Consider the following 17,578-nt stretch of genomic DNA (forward strand, 5'->3'; position numbering starts at 1 on the left):
CTCCCTCTCTCCCTCTCTCCCTCTCTCCCATTTCGGCTGCTGGAGGCAACTCACCTTAACACGGCAGGCCATATGCCGTCCCAGGCCATTTGAACTGGCCTTTATGCAACAAGATCTCTGGGCTGCTCAGTGCAGTCCCCGGTCCATTTGAACTGGGCTTCGTGCAACAACAAGGAGATATCTGGGCTGCTGAAATGCAGTCCCCGGGAATGTGGCTACCTGCAGGGCAGTCCTTGCAAAACACTTTCAGAGGTGGTCCTGGAGCACATGGTGAAGGTTGTGACACGGGAATGCAAACAAAGGCACGGCAGGTATGGAGGCAAGGCAAAGGCAGACAAAGCATGGCATGGCAAATGCAGACCAGGCAAGACGCAGTACAAGAGGAGATCGGCACATGAAGCTGGCCGGCCTCGGTCTGGTCTCGTGAGGTTGTGGAGGGAGTGTGGTGGCGCCGGCCGGTCTGAAAACGGGCTCGGACCTACCCTACTGTCTCCCCCCAACCAATCGCCTATGCCTGTCATTTTTCATACCCACCCCCATTTGCTTGCAACAAAAAAAAACAATGAAATTTAGACTATTTTTATTTTTATTTATTTATTTTATGATTATTATTATTATTATTATTATTATTATTATTATTATTATTATTATTTTTATATATATAATTACGTATGTCCCTTACCCCCCTTATCGTCTTTGTTCGGGTAACCTGTCCTGACCATCTATCCCCAATCCCTAAGGTCATTTTTGAGGGGATTGAGGAAGAGACAAGTGAATCTGTCTCGAGGCCCAATGCAGCCTCAGAACAACTCCCTCAGATTTCAGAAGTCTCTCAAGATGTGTCCAGTGGCCTATGAACAGCGAAGGGTTGGATGGTGCGAAGGGGTACACGTTTTCTATCTATCCTAGCATTTTATTAACCGTTAATCTATCCCCAGGGCTTTTCAACACGCTTGGATCTTTAAACTATCGGTTCTCGAAACCATGATTCCCGTCGCCTGTGTTGGTGTTCGTTATTAATTTGGGCCTGGCCCACAAATTTTCTCTCGTGCTCTTGCACAATTTCGGGGCTGGGCAGTGTGGCTCCATTGGCAGGGATACCCATCTGCCGAACTCGAACTATGGCACCCCCGGGTCGCTGAGGCTGTCTTCGAGCCTACCTTCTCCTTATGAATGTCATAGGGAATGTCACTGGCAGTGTCCCCTTTGATGCCCATGTAGCATTTTGGTGCTCCGGGTCCCGTTTCCATGGGCTACCCGTGCCCATTACACTAACTCGGTCCCTTGGACCCATGGCCTACTCTGGCCGACTACTCTGGTGCCCGGGGGCCCTCCACTCAGTGCGCACATTTCACCAGCCATGCTCCCAGCCGGTCAATAGACTCCTGCACCCTACAAAAAGGTTTCATGCCTTCGTTCACACCAACAACGAAACGACATCCGTTTGGTTAATTTAGCTAACCCATGAACTAACATTGCACTAACCCCGGGTTCCCTTGGGTGGGATTCACTCCTCCCCCCCCAATCATTCGTTCGCACCATGCATTCCACATTCACTCCATTCACACTCAGGCCCACTGACCCACATTCACGCATCATGTTCTTCATGATGTCTCAGGGGAGAGGGGGGTTGCCCCCCAAAATATGCATTTGCTCTCTTCCCAGAAACTACACACGTAATTCCAATGAAACTTGACCACCATCTTCAACACCCGAGATGTACTAAAGTTTGTTCACGACATTAAAAAAAATTGGGGTCGAGGGGCTTCTCTGGGAGGATGGGTGGGGTGTTAGGTTGCCCTCCAAAATATGTATTTGCTTTCTTTTATGAAACCACACACACAATTTCGATGAAACTTGACCACAACCTTTACCACCCATGATGGACCAAAGTTTTTTCATGGCATTAAAAAAACACACTTCCATGAGGTATTTACTTTCTTCTCAGTTATATATTTTGTGGGCCATCCATGCCTACTCGCGGTTGCCTGGTTATCTTATCCAGCCGCTGCCAGGTGAGTGCCCAGGGGTACTGCCCTTATGTTTAATATCTCTGTGAGGTTCTTTCTCATTATTCCTATAGCCCAAGCTATCACTTGTACAGTTTTGGCACTCTTGAGGTCTTGGTGTTTGGTCATTTTCATGATTTCTGCATCGTTAGTCCAAAATTGCAGGTGTTAATACCTCAATCAGCAATGCCTTCTCCTTTTTTGTACCTGTGTATGATATCTGGTCACAACGCTTTGTTTTTGATGTTCACGCTGGATTGGATCATTAGGTCGTATGTGAGTGGTTGGTACTTTCATGTTTTCAGTGATTGCTTTTGGTTCATGTTCAAAGTTTTTGCAAATGTGCCAGCAGATTACTATAAAAACTCTGTTGTGGCATGTGTACAGCTGTTCTGACATGAGTTTTTTTATATTGTTATTCTGTGAGTGTTCAGTCATAAAGTATAACACATCATTTTCTTCAGTAACCCCACCTCAACCCTTCACTTTTCACACTTTTTTTTTCATCTCTCTCTCTCACCCCTCCTCACACCATCCCTCCCACAGTGTATAGCAAAGTTTGGTGAGGAATTGCTCTCCCCACCTCCCCCTCCCTCCTCACTCTTCCTAACTTCCCCTCCCTCCTGCCTCTCTCTCTCTCTCTCTCTCTCTCTCTCTCTCTCTCTCTCTCTCTCTCTCTGTCTCTCTCTTTCTCTCTCTCTCTCTCTCTCTCTCTCTCTCTCTCTCTCTCTCTCTCTCTCTCTCTATCTCTCTATCTCTCTATCTCTCTATCTCTCTATCTCTCTATCTCCTCTCTTCCCCCTCCTCTCTCCCCCTCTTCTCTCACTCCTCCTCTCTTCCCCCTTCCTCTCTCCCCCCCCCTCTTTCCCTCCACCCCCTTAATAACCACGTCAGCGGAGCGACGGGTTGTATTTACTCGTTATATATATATATATATATATATATATATATATATATATATATATATATATATATATATATATATATATATATATATTGAGGAGAACATTGTAATTTTTGATTTTAATCCTCATTATTCAAATTTTTACATCATTGATCACAACCACAGCTTTGGTGCAGCATAGGCTGACCTTTATACAAGCACACTGTCTTGTTTTGCACTTGAAGCCTGTCCGTGTACTTATTTTCAGTTGAGCACAAAGCCTGATGTTGGCTTCACGGTTAAGGTAGCTGACTTAAGATCTTAGGGTTTTGAGTTTAAGCCCCTGTCGTGTCATTGAAATAACACCAGGTGGGTTGATTTAGCCTGTCATTGTTCTGAGGTCAGAAAACTGAGTGCCAGCTTGTTGGTAACAGGAGCACTCTATCAGCGGCACAGCCACACTTCCAGAAATGATACAATCAGCAGCCATAGGCTGCATACGAAACAACAACAAGTTGAGCACATTGAATCGACGCTGTTTCCCTGCTCACTTGGCATGGTTTCAACACATTATCTGTCAGATGACAACCGCAGTCAACAAGTGATGAAAGTCGTTGAGAGGAAACCACACATTTTTCCCAGATAAGTATAGGGTATTGTGCTCGATGAATGTGTTGTACAACAGCATCTTTTGATGCGGCAAGGTTCTCAATGTTCGTCTTTGTTTTCCAAAATATGGCACACCCAACTGCATGAATTGATGTTGATTTCGTTGTTAGATCAGATGTCGCAGAAGCTGTGGAACATCCTTTAAAATAACTTCCAAGTGGATCTCTTCCCAATTCACACAAACTGGATTATTGTATCATAACCGGTGATTGACATGGAAGACGAATGGGTTTATTTGAATGTCATTTTCACATTCTAAGTTGTGAACAGCTATGTAATTGAGATATTTCTATGTCACTGTCTTCACCAGACCTCTTTGCTTAGCTGGTGAGAAAAATAACACGAACAGTACGAGAACATCAGTGTCTTGACAACCTGTTATGGTTTGCTGAAATCTGGCATCACCAGCATCCTTGGCATGAAGTAAGATTCGTGTGTTTGCCTCCACATGTACGGAACAGGGTCCAGACATATTATGATGAACGGAGGAAAATGTCTGCTCAGTATTTGCAAAGTCTCCACCGACCACTAGCTCATGAGGGTTGATGTGAAATAAGCTGTTCACAAAGGAATCTGGAAAGGCTTTGATGAAAATCTCGAAATGAAATTCTTAAAGTTATCAGGAAGCTTAACATGCCTGTTGTCAACAGTTCTGCAGATTGGACTGGAATTTTCAGTATGAGATTGGTGTGTTCCACTCTTCATTCATTGTTCACAGTGCACTATGTCCACTCTGCTGCAATTATTCTTCAAAATTGGAGTTGTACTGTTCGTTAAGGTGTCAGCCAGATCCCCAAATGTTTGAGCAGCAACCAGTTTTCCTACATTCCCAACTTGAGACATTCTATCAATGATGGTGCATGTTTGAATGTCAGAAACTGGAAAGACTTTTTGTGAAACCCCACCTTCCTAAAGAACAGCTCCATCATTTGCTTTCGTTGTTGGTCTCAATTTTCCAGCAGTATTTGGAAGTGAAAGGGGGTACTGGATATATTTCCTGTTCCAGTCTGGAGTCAATATCAATATCACTTCCATCCTCATTTGCATTTATGAATGTTGAGAAAAGATCGTGTTCTGCCTTCACAGAACAGTTTTTTGTTTGTCTGTGCTGAATGTGACAGTGTGAATGTTTGTCATTGTTTGGAATTCTTTTTGGGAAGACTGCTGTGAAATTCGCTGGTTTTCTCAATAAACCTGTTGTCAAACACATGTAGGCTCTGTTTTCCTCTTTCAGCAGCAGTTTCAAGAACATAGTTGATGTTACGTGGAACTATCTCTCTTGTTAATATGCATACCCGGTCTATTTGAGCATGATCAAGTTCTTGAAACTGTGTCAATTATTCAACGAGCTTTTGCACATCATCATCATCATCATCATCATCATCATCATCATCATCATCTCATTGCAGGATCTCGGACATGTCACTGTCTTTGTGGTGTTTATCACTCCCATCATCGGCATCAACATTATGCACCAGTAAACATGACCTTTGTATCTTCTGTGAAATGTTACCTTTCACAGTAAGTCAGGCTCCATGGACCCCCATTTTGAATTTTGTGTGTGGGATACAAATAAGACATCTGGCTTCCTTTCCCCTTCTGTCTACATGCCCTAACCCTTGGTCATCTGGGACTGGATTGAACTGTGCATGAGCTTATGTATATGACAACAAAATCCACACTCACACCTTATTCTACTGCTTTCTTTTCTGATGTTGATTGATTAGAAACTAAACGGTCCAATATTTCTGCATGCCCAACATCATGACACTTGAATCTGTCCTTGACCCAGTCTTTAAACTAATGTAGTCAGTTTACAGTTGCACTGTGAGATGGTTATCCCTTCCCTGCTTCAAGACATGGAATCTCCTGACAGATTAAACACAGGTTACAGTTAACAGTTGCATCTCTGTCTTGCCTTCCTGTTAGCAGCACTGTTTATGTCTGGCTCCATCATGTGAAGTGTAAAAAGCTGTCTTGTTAATGTTCAACAACACTGCAACTTTGTTTAGATTTTCCAGGTTTATTCTATCTTCATGCAACCGAGCCAGTCGACAAGTATCCAGATTGATTTTTTTTTTAACCCCACCCAGCAATCTACCTCGCAGTTTCCAATTAACACCTACTTGTGTGTTTGTGGGGGGGGAGGGGAGGGAGGGAGGGAGGGCTGGACATCGACATAGCATTTTCATGTAAGAGATCCCATAAGGTTGCTTATTGACTGCATCACACCCATTCTTCCATCCATTCATGCTTAATTGTTGCTAAGCACAATAGATTTAGCAATTGTGTGTGATCAATAAATGAAACCCTTGTCTTCAGTTTTATTGGTTTGGACTCGACTCAATTTTTGATTTCAGTTGATGTACCGTATTCTTTGGAGAGCGTTGGTGCTGCCGAAGCAGTTTCTTGGCAAAGGCTATTCTCTGTGGTTTACCTTTGCCTTCTCGGTATTTTTCGTCCACGCTTTATCCTTTCAAATGCTATGCATCATGCAAGGAAGCAGCACGTACCATTTTCAAAATATTTGGTATGACTTGGCTGTAATTTGAACCACCGACCTCCCAGACTCTGAGCGGATGCCTTTACTAAATATTTGACCAAAAATACAAGGAATATATGGGTGATTTTATGTTTTACAGCTGCGTTGGACACCATTTAGTATGCTATTTTAGATTTTTGCTGAACACTTGACTATCAATTTTATATATGAAAAAAAATGAAATCCTTGACCTCATATATTTGGCTTTAGACCAGCAATTTAACATTACACCAAAAATACAAGCCAAAGCAAGGGTGATTTCATGTTCAGGGGCTATCTTGGATTGTTGACTTCACAATCTGCTGAAGGTGGCAAAATGGTTGGTTATAAACTATAGGGTATATAGTTTATGCGGCACAATATATAACAAAATTATCATTATGAATTACTTTTAACCCTGTGGTTTAGCCAACTCAGATTCTCGGACCTTTTTGAGAACTTCCTTCAGTCAATGATGCTGGCTTTATTTGTCGGACTTTCGTGGGTTTCCATGAATCATTACCTCCACCATCGAAGGTGAAGGAAGTTTTGTTTTCACCCCTTTCTGTCTGTTTGTCTGTATGATTGTGTACAGGATATCTCAAAAAGTTGTGGACGGATCTAGATCAAATTTTGTGGACAGGTTGGGTGTGTGACAAGGACGAACTGATTAGATTTTAGTGAAGATACGAATCCGGATTCGGCTCCTGGAATTTTTTAAGTGATTCTTCACTATTGAGAGATGGGGCCAAAAACGATATCAATCATGATATCTCAAAACGTTGTGGATGGATTCAGATGAAATTTGATGAACATGTTGGGTTTTTGACAAGGAAGAATTGATTCAATTCCGGTGAAGATCCAAATCCGGATCTGGATCTGATAATTTTTAAGTGATTCCTCACCATTGAGAGATCGTGCCAAACCGATATATAGCATGATATCTGAAAAAGTTGGAGAGGGATTCGGACAAAACTTGGTGGACAGGTTTGGTGTGTGGCAAGGATGAATTGCTTCGATTTTTGTGAAGATCAGAAGAATCATTTAATTTTGAAAGTGATTCTTCACTATTGATAGGTCCAAAAACGATTTAGTATTGTATAGCATGATATTTCAAAAATGTATTGGGCCCGATATGTTCTCGTGGATCAGGAATTACGTGGCGGAGGTATGTGCTCTACCGAGTGTTCTTCTAGTTTGTACCTACTTTTGCTTTGAGTTGTCTCTCATACAGACTGAGAGTCTATCTTAGACACACTACATATTTATTGTTTCCAAAAAAAAATTTGTTTCCCATCCTTAAATTGACCTTAATTTGCAATATCAAATTTCATTTCTCTGAGCTGCAGTTCAGGAAGACAACTGGCCTCTGAAAATGCACATCAACTACCTGAATGTATTTCAGAGATATTTGAGTTGACGCAATAGGATAGCCAAAGAGCCACCAAAAACGTTTTGCTTTCTTCTTTACAACAAAATACAACCTCAGTGCAGTTCCTTACAGGTTAGTGTCTGTGCTAGACATGCTGTGTCACTCTAACTCCACTGCACAATGCTTTCTAGCCTCCTGGACATCCTGGCTGGCCGCAAACACCCTTCAGGGCTGTCTGGAGATGTTCTCGTCGATGGAACTCCACTACCTGCAGACTTCAAATGCAGATCCGGCTACGTCGTGCAGGTGCGTTTCAAAAATGTACATTTTTTTACCCTCGCTGAAGGAGATGGCATTGCGTTTGGGTCCATTTGTTACTTGGCAACAAAATTATTTTGACGAGCTGACGTCATCCGCCTTCAGCCACCATGGCGGCGAACTCTGCATTTCATGCGCGGAGTCGCCGTGGCAGCTTTTATGATGATAACCCAGGCGGCATCTTGTGCAGAATGTAGGAGTAATGGGGATCAAGGTGTTGGATCAACCGGGAGTGTTGAGGCTGGTGAACCAGAAGCACCCTCAGCTCTGTCAGCTGGAACTAAAATTCCTGAAGGAGTGTCGGAAATCCATTTAAATTTATTTACACTCGATGGGCTAACGAGCACCATTAAAATAAAATAAAAACAAGAAGGGTATTTGGTGAGAATTCGATACTTTTATTTATTTATTTATTTATGTTATAATTTAAGACATGAAACAGGGTAAAGTTTGGAGAAAACTGAAGGAGTAGTGGAGGAAATAAAAACTGAAGGTGATAAGGACAAAATACAACAAGAAGATCATCAATACAGACGGGAAAAGAAGAAGGATCGGCCTCAAGGAAACCCAAAATGAAAATATCGATGAATACTCAACAATTAGCATAAGTTTAAACACAAAACTGAACGAGAAACACTAGAAGCATGGACAAAACAAAACCGACCGGAAAACTTATCTTCGAGAAAGTCAGCAGAGACCCTGAAAAGAACCAACCACCGTCGCTCAAGAACTCGAACTGGGTTGATTAATCAAGATTGATGGAGAATTTGACGATTGATGGTCAATCAAGAACTCGAACTGGGTTGATGAATCAAGATTGATGGAGAATTTGATGATTGATGGTCGATCAAGAACTCGAACTAGGTTGATTAATCAAGATTGATGGAGAATTTGACGATTGGTGGTCGATCAAGAACTCGAACTGGGTTGATTAATCAAGATTGATGGAGAATTTGACGATTGGTGGTCGATCAAGAACTCGAACTGGGTTGATTAATCAAGATTGATGGAGAATTTGACGATTGATGGTTGATCAACAACTCGAACTGAGTTGATGAATCAAGATTGCTGGACAATTTGACGATTGATGGTCGATCAAGAACTCGAACTGGGTTGATAAATCAAGATTGATGGAGAATTTGACGATTGATGGTTGATTAAGAACTCGAACCGGGTTGATTAATCAAGATTGATGGAGAATTTGACGATTGATGGTCGATCAAGAAGTTGAACTGGGTTGATTAATCAAGATTGGTGGAGAATTTTATGATTGATGGTTGATCAAGAACTCGAACTGGGTTGATTAATCAAGATTGATGGAGAATTTGACGATTGATGGTTGATCAAGAACTCGAACTGGGTTGATAAATCAAGATTGATGGAGAATTTGACGATTGATGGAGAATTTGACGATTGATGGTTGATCAAGAACTCGAACTGGGTTCATTAATCAAGATTGATGGAGAATTTGACGATTGATGGTTGATCAAGAACTTGAACTGGGTTCATTAATCAAGATTGATGGAGAATTTGACGATTGGTGGTTGATTGATGGTGGTGATGACGTCGCGGAAAGCATGCGAGTGCTCCGCGTCCAAGTTTGTGGGGTGCTCTGAGGGATCAGAAAGAGCACTTTCATAGGATGCAGCTCAGTGTAAGGTGGCTCACCTTTGGCAGTTATATTGCGGTGGTGCCTAAGGACCAGATATCCGCCTGTAAGGCAAATGCAGAAGCACTTCGGCTTTGATAAAAACAAAATTTAGAGAACGTGATTTGAAGGAGTGGTTGAATTAGTTGCGTCATGGCGACGATCTTCACGTCACAGGCAGATTGTTTTATGACAGCTGGAGCCATCCAGAAAGGCATTCCAGCAAACATGTGCTGCTGCATCTGGGTCTCGCTGAGCTGACCTGCCACACCAGTCTGCCAACTTGACATCCCCTTGCTCTGACAGCAGCGCATTTGCCGCTGTGAGAAGCATTTGTGGTGAAGTTATCAGTAACCAACAAAGAAAATTAAAAAAAGATCTTCAGCAAATATATTGTTGCGAATTCGCGCCCGCCGGCATGCAAATGGCCACATAACTCGAATCGCGGCACGTCGCCCACCGGACGGACAATTCTGTCGTGACCCTCTCGGAACAACGCCGGGAGCTAGTCACGGGTGGGGATTTAACCTCACCCCGATCGTGCCAATTGCCCACCCGCACAGGATAGGGTTGCTCGCCAAATTCGATATACCGAAGTACCTGCGCGAATGGTCGACCGGGCAATCATACCACGCCACAGGCCAACTCCGGACACGAACCGCTTAAGCGGTCCGTTCCGTGCTACAGTGATAACCGAGCGGTGTCATCGTCAGCCTTGACGGTTCTGATTAATTAACGGGATGTTGCACCCACTACGAACCCCTTACGTGATGCAAGATGGAGATTCAAATGGAGAAAAGATGAAGCGAAACGGGCACAGTTCAACAAGCAAGCATTTCATTCCACGGCACACGGAAAGCACGTATATACAGCCACAATAATCAAAATGCACATAGAAAGCAAAGGAAGGGTTAAAACCGACTAAACGCGTACACACGGCAACGCTTACACAGTTCTACTTGAAAGACGGCGCCAACACACATTTACACAAATGCAAAAGAAAGAAGTCACCCTCACAGACAAGGAGGCAGACGGGCGTTGGCGGGCAAGCCGCAAAGTGTCCGTGCCTTTGTTCCCCGACTCCGTGCCCCTGGCGTGCTTGTTGGCAACACGTTTGGGGTGGGGGAGGAATGGGGCCCCCCTTTTGCACTATCTCAGCGTGGGGCGAAGGGGAAATTGTTGATGCCCTGGGGGAGGGGAGTGGCTGGCTGGCTTGGGTCCCGCGACGAGACGAGCGATCCCCCACACCGCAACCTCGTCACCGACCGTCGTCCTCCTTGCCTCGGACCCGAGCTTCCTTGCCCCGACCCGCCGCCTGCAGCTCCACCGCACGCACTCGACTCAACTCCACCAATGCAACGCTCCTTGTCTCCAAAAGCAACAACTCGCTCAACTCCCCCAGTTCCACACTCTCCTCGTCTCCAAAAGCAACTCCTCTCGACCTGGTAATTCTCGAGCCTTTATAGCCGGCAGGAAAAGCCGATATGCAAATATGCGGATCAAAACGCGATTGGAGGCGGGGCCACGCCACCCCCTGTTCAGCCATTGGTCGGGCAAAAAGGGGCGTGAACCTCCCTGGATCCGCATATTTGCATAAACGGACTTCACCTATGCGCGCTTGGAGGCGGGGCCAAGCCGCCTCGTGTTCGCCCATTGGACGGAGGGGAAGTGGGCGTGAAGCGTTTCTGATCCGAATTTTCCCCTCGGAAAGGCCGCCATTCACGCTCGCGGCTCAGTGCGTTCGGCACCAATCGCCAAACCAGTTCAGTGTTCACAGGTGGCGCGGGAATGGCCGTAGAAGCGATGATGTGGGATGAGGTTGTGAAGGTAAAGGCGAAGGTGGTGGTGTGGCGTTGTTGTAGTGTGGTTGGCGCTGTGGTGGGGATGGCGTAGTTGTTGAGATGCTGCTTGTTTGAAATAAAAGATAGAACAGAAAAATGGCTAACTCAAAGCGTCGCAGCCCGGATGGATTACATAAATCCCCTCTATACAACGGGTTAGGGCTAACAACACATGCACCTATGGAGATATCTCACCTGAGGGCCCTTTATGGTGTAATGCGAATTTCCACAGCCGTAACAATATAAAAGATATAAATGGGAGGATATTCATCATTCTCAGGCGAGTCCCCAAACATTTGTCTTGGTGAGAGGTTCTTCAAAGAAGGTCAAAAATTACTTGAAATGCTTCTCAGGCATAAGCTTCTGGGTATTTTTGGACAGTTGATCAACAAGTAAGAAAATTTAATCAAAATAAAAACAAGAAGATGACGTCATGCAGAAGACGACACTTGCAAAATCCATTAAACGAATTTTACTTCAAAAATAATTGGTGTTTGAATTCAATGACCAAATATGCAACTCCTCTTCAAATTTCAAGTGAATCGGATAAAAATTGTCAATCTTAGAAATTCGGCCCATGTTGACTTTTTGGCCTATGGTGACCCACAAAATATATGGTTGTTGAATTCACTGACCTGAAATATATATCTGCTTCAAATTTCAAGTCAATCCGATGAAAATTGAGGATTTTAGAAAAACCACCTTAGTTGTTGACCTTGGGACTATGTTGACCTTTTGGTCGATGTTGATCTCAAAAATAATTGGTTAGTTGAATTCATTGACCTGAAATATATATCCTCTTCAAATTTCAAGTCAATCAGATGAAAATTGAGGATTTTAGAAATCTCACCGAAGTTGTTGACCTTTTGACCTCAAAAACAAAAGGCTTCTTCCTTTTGACAAACTTTACCATGTGGTGAAGTTTCATGAGGGTCGGTTTTAAATTGTGACCAGTAGGGAACAGACAGACAGAAAAACAAAATCGACTGACCCAATATACTTGAAAAATCTTCCATTTTGCAAGTCATAAAACCGCACACAACATAAATTTGTCTCGCGAGCGACACCATAAAAATCACCAGCCACATGGAGGTCGATTTTATATGGTCGTCAAACCGTCATCACACTGTGGGCATGTTTGCAAAATTTGGGCTATGGTGATGGAGTTTACTTCACCTGACATCACGGATAATTATAATCAATGTGATCGATATTGAATTCAACAACCAATTTTTCCTTCCGGTCTCACCACAAACATAAAGATGATGGTACCCTTGATGTCACGATGGATCTAGCGCTCTGAGTGTAGATATTAGAGACTGTGAAGGATCTTTCACAAGATGGTGGCAATGTGGTATTCCTCCTTCGGGCCTAGTAGTGGGGCAACTTAGCATAACAATTGTGCATTTTGTGAGGAAAGCACCAAATTTGGCACACTAGTAGCCTATCATATTATAAACAGATTTGGATATTGAGCCATCTCAAATTCAGCCTCTGATGGCTGTGGCAGCCATTTTCCACTGCCATCAAAAAATTTAAGATGGCCCAATATCCAAATCTGTTAATAATATGTTTAGCTACTGGTTTGCCAAATTTGGTGCTTTCCTCACAAAATGCACAATTGTTATGCTATATTTAGCTAAGTTGCCCCACTATAACTTCAACTTGAACACACGAGCCAAAACGAAACGCCCTATTTCACAATTTTATTTCACGTTGGAAACAGCTTTGAATGGATTGTAAGCATTTGTCAAACAACAACAACTCCAGCCACAATGACAGCAACAACAATAACGGCACTCGGTGGAGCGCATACCTCTGCCAGGCTGAACATTTTACGTTCTGTATCCCACTGATAGGCCGAATCTGCATCCAGACCGGAGCCAAAATGTAATGAGCTTGTTATTGTCACCTACCCAACTCGCCCACCAATTTTTGTCCAAATATGTCCGCAACGTTTTGAAATCTCGTGCTAAATTTCGTTTTTGGCCCCATCTATCATGAAAAAAAAATTCTCACATCCGAATCTGGACCTTCACCAAAATCGAAACAACTCATCCTTGTCACACACCCAACCTGTCCACCAAGTTTTGCCCGATTTCCTCTGGGCTATCCTGCTAGTTATTTCTGGAACGTTGCAATATGAATCCTTAATATTGCTGTCTTCAGTTACTTTTGAACTCGCAACCCTTAAGGGATACCCTTCCAATGTCTTAAGCATTAGGATATCAGATATCAAATACCGACCGATGACGGATATCAAATATTATTTCTCAATGGTGAGCTTTGAAATTGCCACCCATCTCCTTTCCCAGGATGACGTTGTTATGGGCACGTTGACAGTAAGAGAAAACCTGGAATTCTCAGCTGCTCTTCGTCTTTCCAATTCCCCTTCATCAGCTGAACGAAAACAACGTGTGGAGACGCTCCTTTCAGAGCTCGGCATTGAAGTCGTTGCTGACTGCAAGGTGAGTGTCAATCATGGACTTCATCAGGCTCTCATCTCTGGGTTTTCTTTTGGATACACAAGTTGAGTGGTCTGTGTATTTTTTTTTTGTTGTTGTTGGCTGGGTTGTTTTATGAAGCATGGATAAATCATATCACGATGATTTCACAGTAATTCTCGCAATAATTGTTGTTTTTTTAAACTCCCGTGTTGTTGAAGTCCAATACATGTGCCGAGATATTCCCTTATTGTGTTGCATTGTAGTGCAGAATAATTTGCCTCGCATGGCTTTATTTGTCTCACTTTCTCACTTTATAGATAATGTTCATCTTACAAATGGTTGTCCTTCCGAGGATAGGAATGGCCAAGTCGTGATTTGATACCACCGTGTTCGTCCATAGTCTATACTGTCGGCATATTTAGGATGAACGTTTATGGTTGCATTCTCTTCAAAGATGAACCTTTTGCAAATCAGATGAACATGTATGCAATTGTAAAATGCTATGATCATTTTCTCTCCCCATGGCTGCACCAGTTTTGTACAAATCATCAACTTGATTTGCTACAAAACAACTTCAAACCTTAACTTACCAATCACGTGTTTAACTGTAGGTGTTTAACACACTCATCTGTCAAGCTTCTATAAGTATCTGCAAACAAACGCTTTCATTAAGTGAACGAAACGGATCAAGTTTTAATTCATTGCTTCACAACACTTTTTTTTTTCGCTGGAAATTTGTAAGGAGGATGATCGGGGTTTGGTTGGGGGGTGGGGAAGTAAATGGCGTTGTCGAGTGAAGAAAAGATCATGGTTTTGGAATGGGGCCGACCTACGATGGTGATGAACAGCTGTTTTGAAGACGTGGAGGGAAGAATGTGATTGAATAGGATGTGGAAGTTGGTTCCACAGGTGGGGAAAAAAAGAACAAATTTTGGTGAAGATCCAGATCTGTATTTGAATCCTCACCAAAATCGAATCAGTTAGTCCTTGTCACACATCTAACCTATCCACCAAATTTTATCCGAATCCGTCCATAATTTTTTGAGATATCGTGCTTCATATCGTTTTTGGCCCTATTTCTCAATGGTGAAGAATTACTTGAAAAGTTATAGTATCCAGAACTGGATCTTCATCAAACTCTAATAATCCCATCCTCGTCACACACCCAACCTGTCCACCAAATTTCATTCAAATCCATCCGCAACTTTTTGAGATATCCTGCTCACAGACTGACAAACAAACAAACAAACAAGAAAGATGCTGCACAGAGCACGATACTTGTGAAATCCATAAAGCAAATTTGACCTTAAAAATAATCGGTGGTTGAATTGAATGACCAAATATGCAAATCATCTTCAACTTTCAAGTCAATCGGATTAAAAGTGACAATTTCAGAAATCTGGGCTCTGTCTGGAATTTTGGCCGATGTTGACCTTTTAGCCGAGGTTAACTTCAAAAATATTTGGTGCTTGAATTCATTGACCTGAAATATCAATCCTCTTCAAATTAATCAGATGAAAATGGAGGATTTTAGAAATCTCATCTAAGTTGTTGACCTTTGGCCTACGTTGACCTCTTGTTCATGTTGACCTCAAAAATAATTGGTGTTTGAATTCATCGAACAAATCTGCAACTCTTCAAATTTCAAGTCAATCGGATGAAAATTGAGGATTTTAGAAAATTCACTGAAGTTTTTGACCTTTGGCCAATGTTGAACCTTTGGTTAATGTTGACCTCAAAAATAATTGGTGTTTGAATTCAGTGAGTTCAGGATGTGAAAATCCTGTTCAAATTTCAAGTCAATTGGATGAAAAATTGGCAATTTTAGAAATCTCACCGAAGTTTTTGACCTTTGGCCTTTGTTGATCTTTTTAACCCTTTGACCTCAAAAACAATATGCTTCTTGCTGAAAACGAACCCTACCAGGTGCTGAAGTTTTGTGAAGATCATTTTAAAATTGTGACCTGCAGGTGATTGACATACATACAAACAGACAAATGACAAATCATTCATGGAGCACAATGTAATGGCACGTGGTTGAGCGCATACCTCTGTCAGGCTGAAAAGTTTACATTTTTTATCCCACTGATAGGTTAGATATTTAACCGGACCTTAACCAAAATCAAATTGGCTTGTTCTTTTGACCTAACCAACTCATCCACCAAGTTTTGTTATAACTAGTCCACAACTTTTTGAAATATCATGCTATCCATAGTTTTTGGCCCCATCTCTCAATGGTGAAGAATCATTAAAAAAATTCTCGGATCCAGATTCGGATCTTCACCAAAATTGAATCAATTTATCCTTGTCACACACTCAACCTTTGCACCACGTTTCCTCCGAATCCGTTCACATCTTTTTGAGACATTATGCTATCCATAGTTTTTATCCCCATCTCTCAATGGTGAAGAATGACTGAAAAATTAAAAAGTTATTGTATCCGCATTCGGACCTTCACCAAAATTGAAACGATTATTCCCATTCAGGCTCCCAACCTGTCCACCAAGTTTCGTCGGAATCCTTCCATAACCTTTTTGAGATGTTGTGCTATACATTCTGCATTGTTTGGTATGCAGATCCGAATTTGGATCTTCACCAAAATTATGTATTGCTCTCATTTTCCAGTCACCTACATACACAAAAAATTTCAGAACGATTGTCTGAAAACTGGAGCCCAAAATTGTGACAGACTGACAGACAAACAGACAAAGCTGCAGACCATCATGCCGGTACTTGGTGAAAATTTTTTTTCGCCAAGTCACCAACAAGGTGTCAGGTGGTATGATGTCAGCTTGACAGATATGATGAAAATCAGGCAAATAATGTCACTATCAATTTGACCTTTGATATATATATATATATATATATATATATATATATATATATATATATATATATATATATATATATATATATATATATATATATATATATATATATATATATATACATATATACATATATATAGTCAAAAAACATTGACAACCTCACATTTGTCCTTTGGAATCCTCTAGTAAAGTTTGACGTAGATAGCTGAAAACGTTCGCGAGTTATCACGCTCACATACATACCATACATTCATACATATTACATACATACTCGTACATACATACATATATACATACACACATACATTCCACAAACAAATGAAACAGACCGACATACATATATATATATATATATATATATATATATATATATATATATATATATATATATATATATATATATATATATATATATATATATATATATATATATACAGGGTGTCCCAAAAAAATGTACTCACTCTTTAAATGATAATAAACCCGTTGTTTATTGACTTAGAAACAAGAGTAATGGTTAAATGTATAAATGCATGTTTACAAATGTTCAAACTGACGACCATCACGTTCCAAACACAGCCGATAACGCGGAACAATGGATTGAACAGCGTTACAAATCATTTCATTTGGAACTGCAAGACATTGTCTTTCAATTTCCTCTTTCAGCTCATCGACTGTTGCTGGTTTTGAGACGTAAACCTTCTCTTTTTGATATCCCCATAAAAAGAAGTCCATTGGAGTGAGGTCTGGGGAACGCAGAGGGAATTCAACACTACCTCTTCGCCCGATCCATCTGTTCGGAAAAGTTGCTTCGAGATAGGCCCTTACATCACGGTTGTAGTGGGAAGGTGCTCCATCTTGCTGAAAGTAAATCTCTTAGTCACCAAATATGTCTTTGACACGTGGACCGACAGATTCCTGCAGCAAGTTTAAGTAAACATCCCCAGTGACAGTTTGGTCAAAAAAGAATGGCCCTAGGATGCCCAATGCTGATATCCCACACCACACAGTAACCCCTGGTAAGTTTAAATGGTGTTCCATAGTA

The 17,578-nt window shown here is 41.8% G+C and overlaps 1 protein-coding gene across 1 annotated transcript in view; it reads left to right on the plus strand.

Moving 5' to 3' along the window:
- Positions 1-17,578, plus strand: part of LOC147017922 (broad substrate specificity ATP-binding cassette transporter ABCG2-like) — a 118,779-nt gene that overhangs the window by 11,311 nt on the left and 89,890 nt on the right. The window contains exons 3-4 of the mRNA XM_085899924.1: positions 7,646-7,760; positions 13,577-13,729. Of these exons, the coding sequence (XP_085756050.1) occupies positions 7,646-7,760; positions 13,577-13,729 (268 nt within the window). The remainder of the gene's footprint in view (positions 1-7,645; positions 7,761-13,576; positions 13,730-17,578) is intronic.

The sequence above is a fragment of the Eptatretus burgeri genome, chromosome 10 (genome assembly GCF_056783735.1).
Source record: "Eptatretus burgeri isolate ZD-2024b chromosome 10, Ebu_testis_v1, whole genome shotgun sequence".
NCBI classification, from domain to species: Eukaryota; Metazoa; Chordata; class Myxini; order Myxiniformes; family Myxinidae; genus Eptatretus; species Eptatretus burgeri.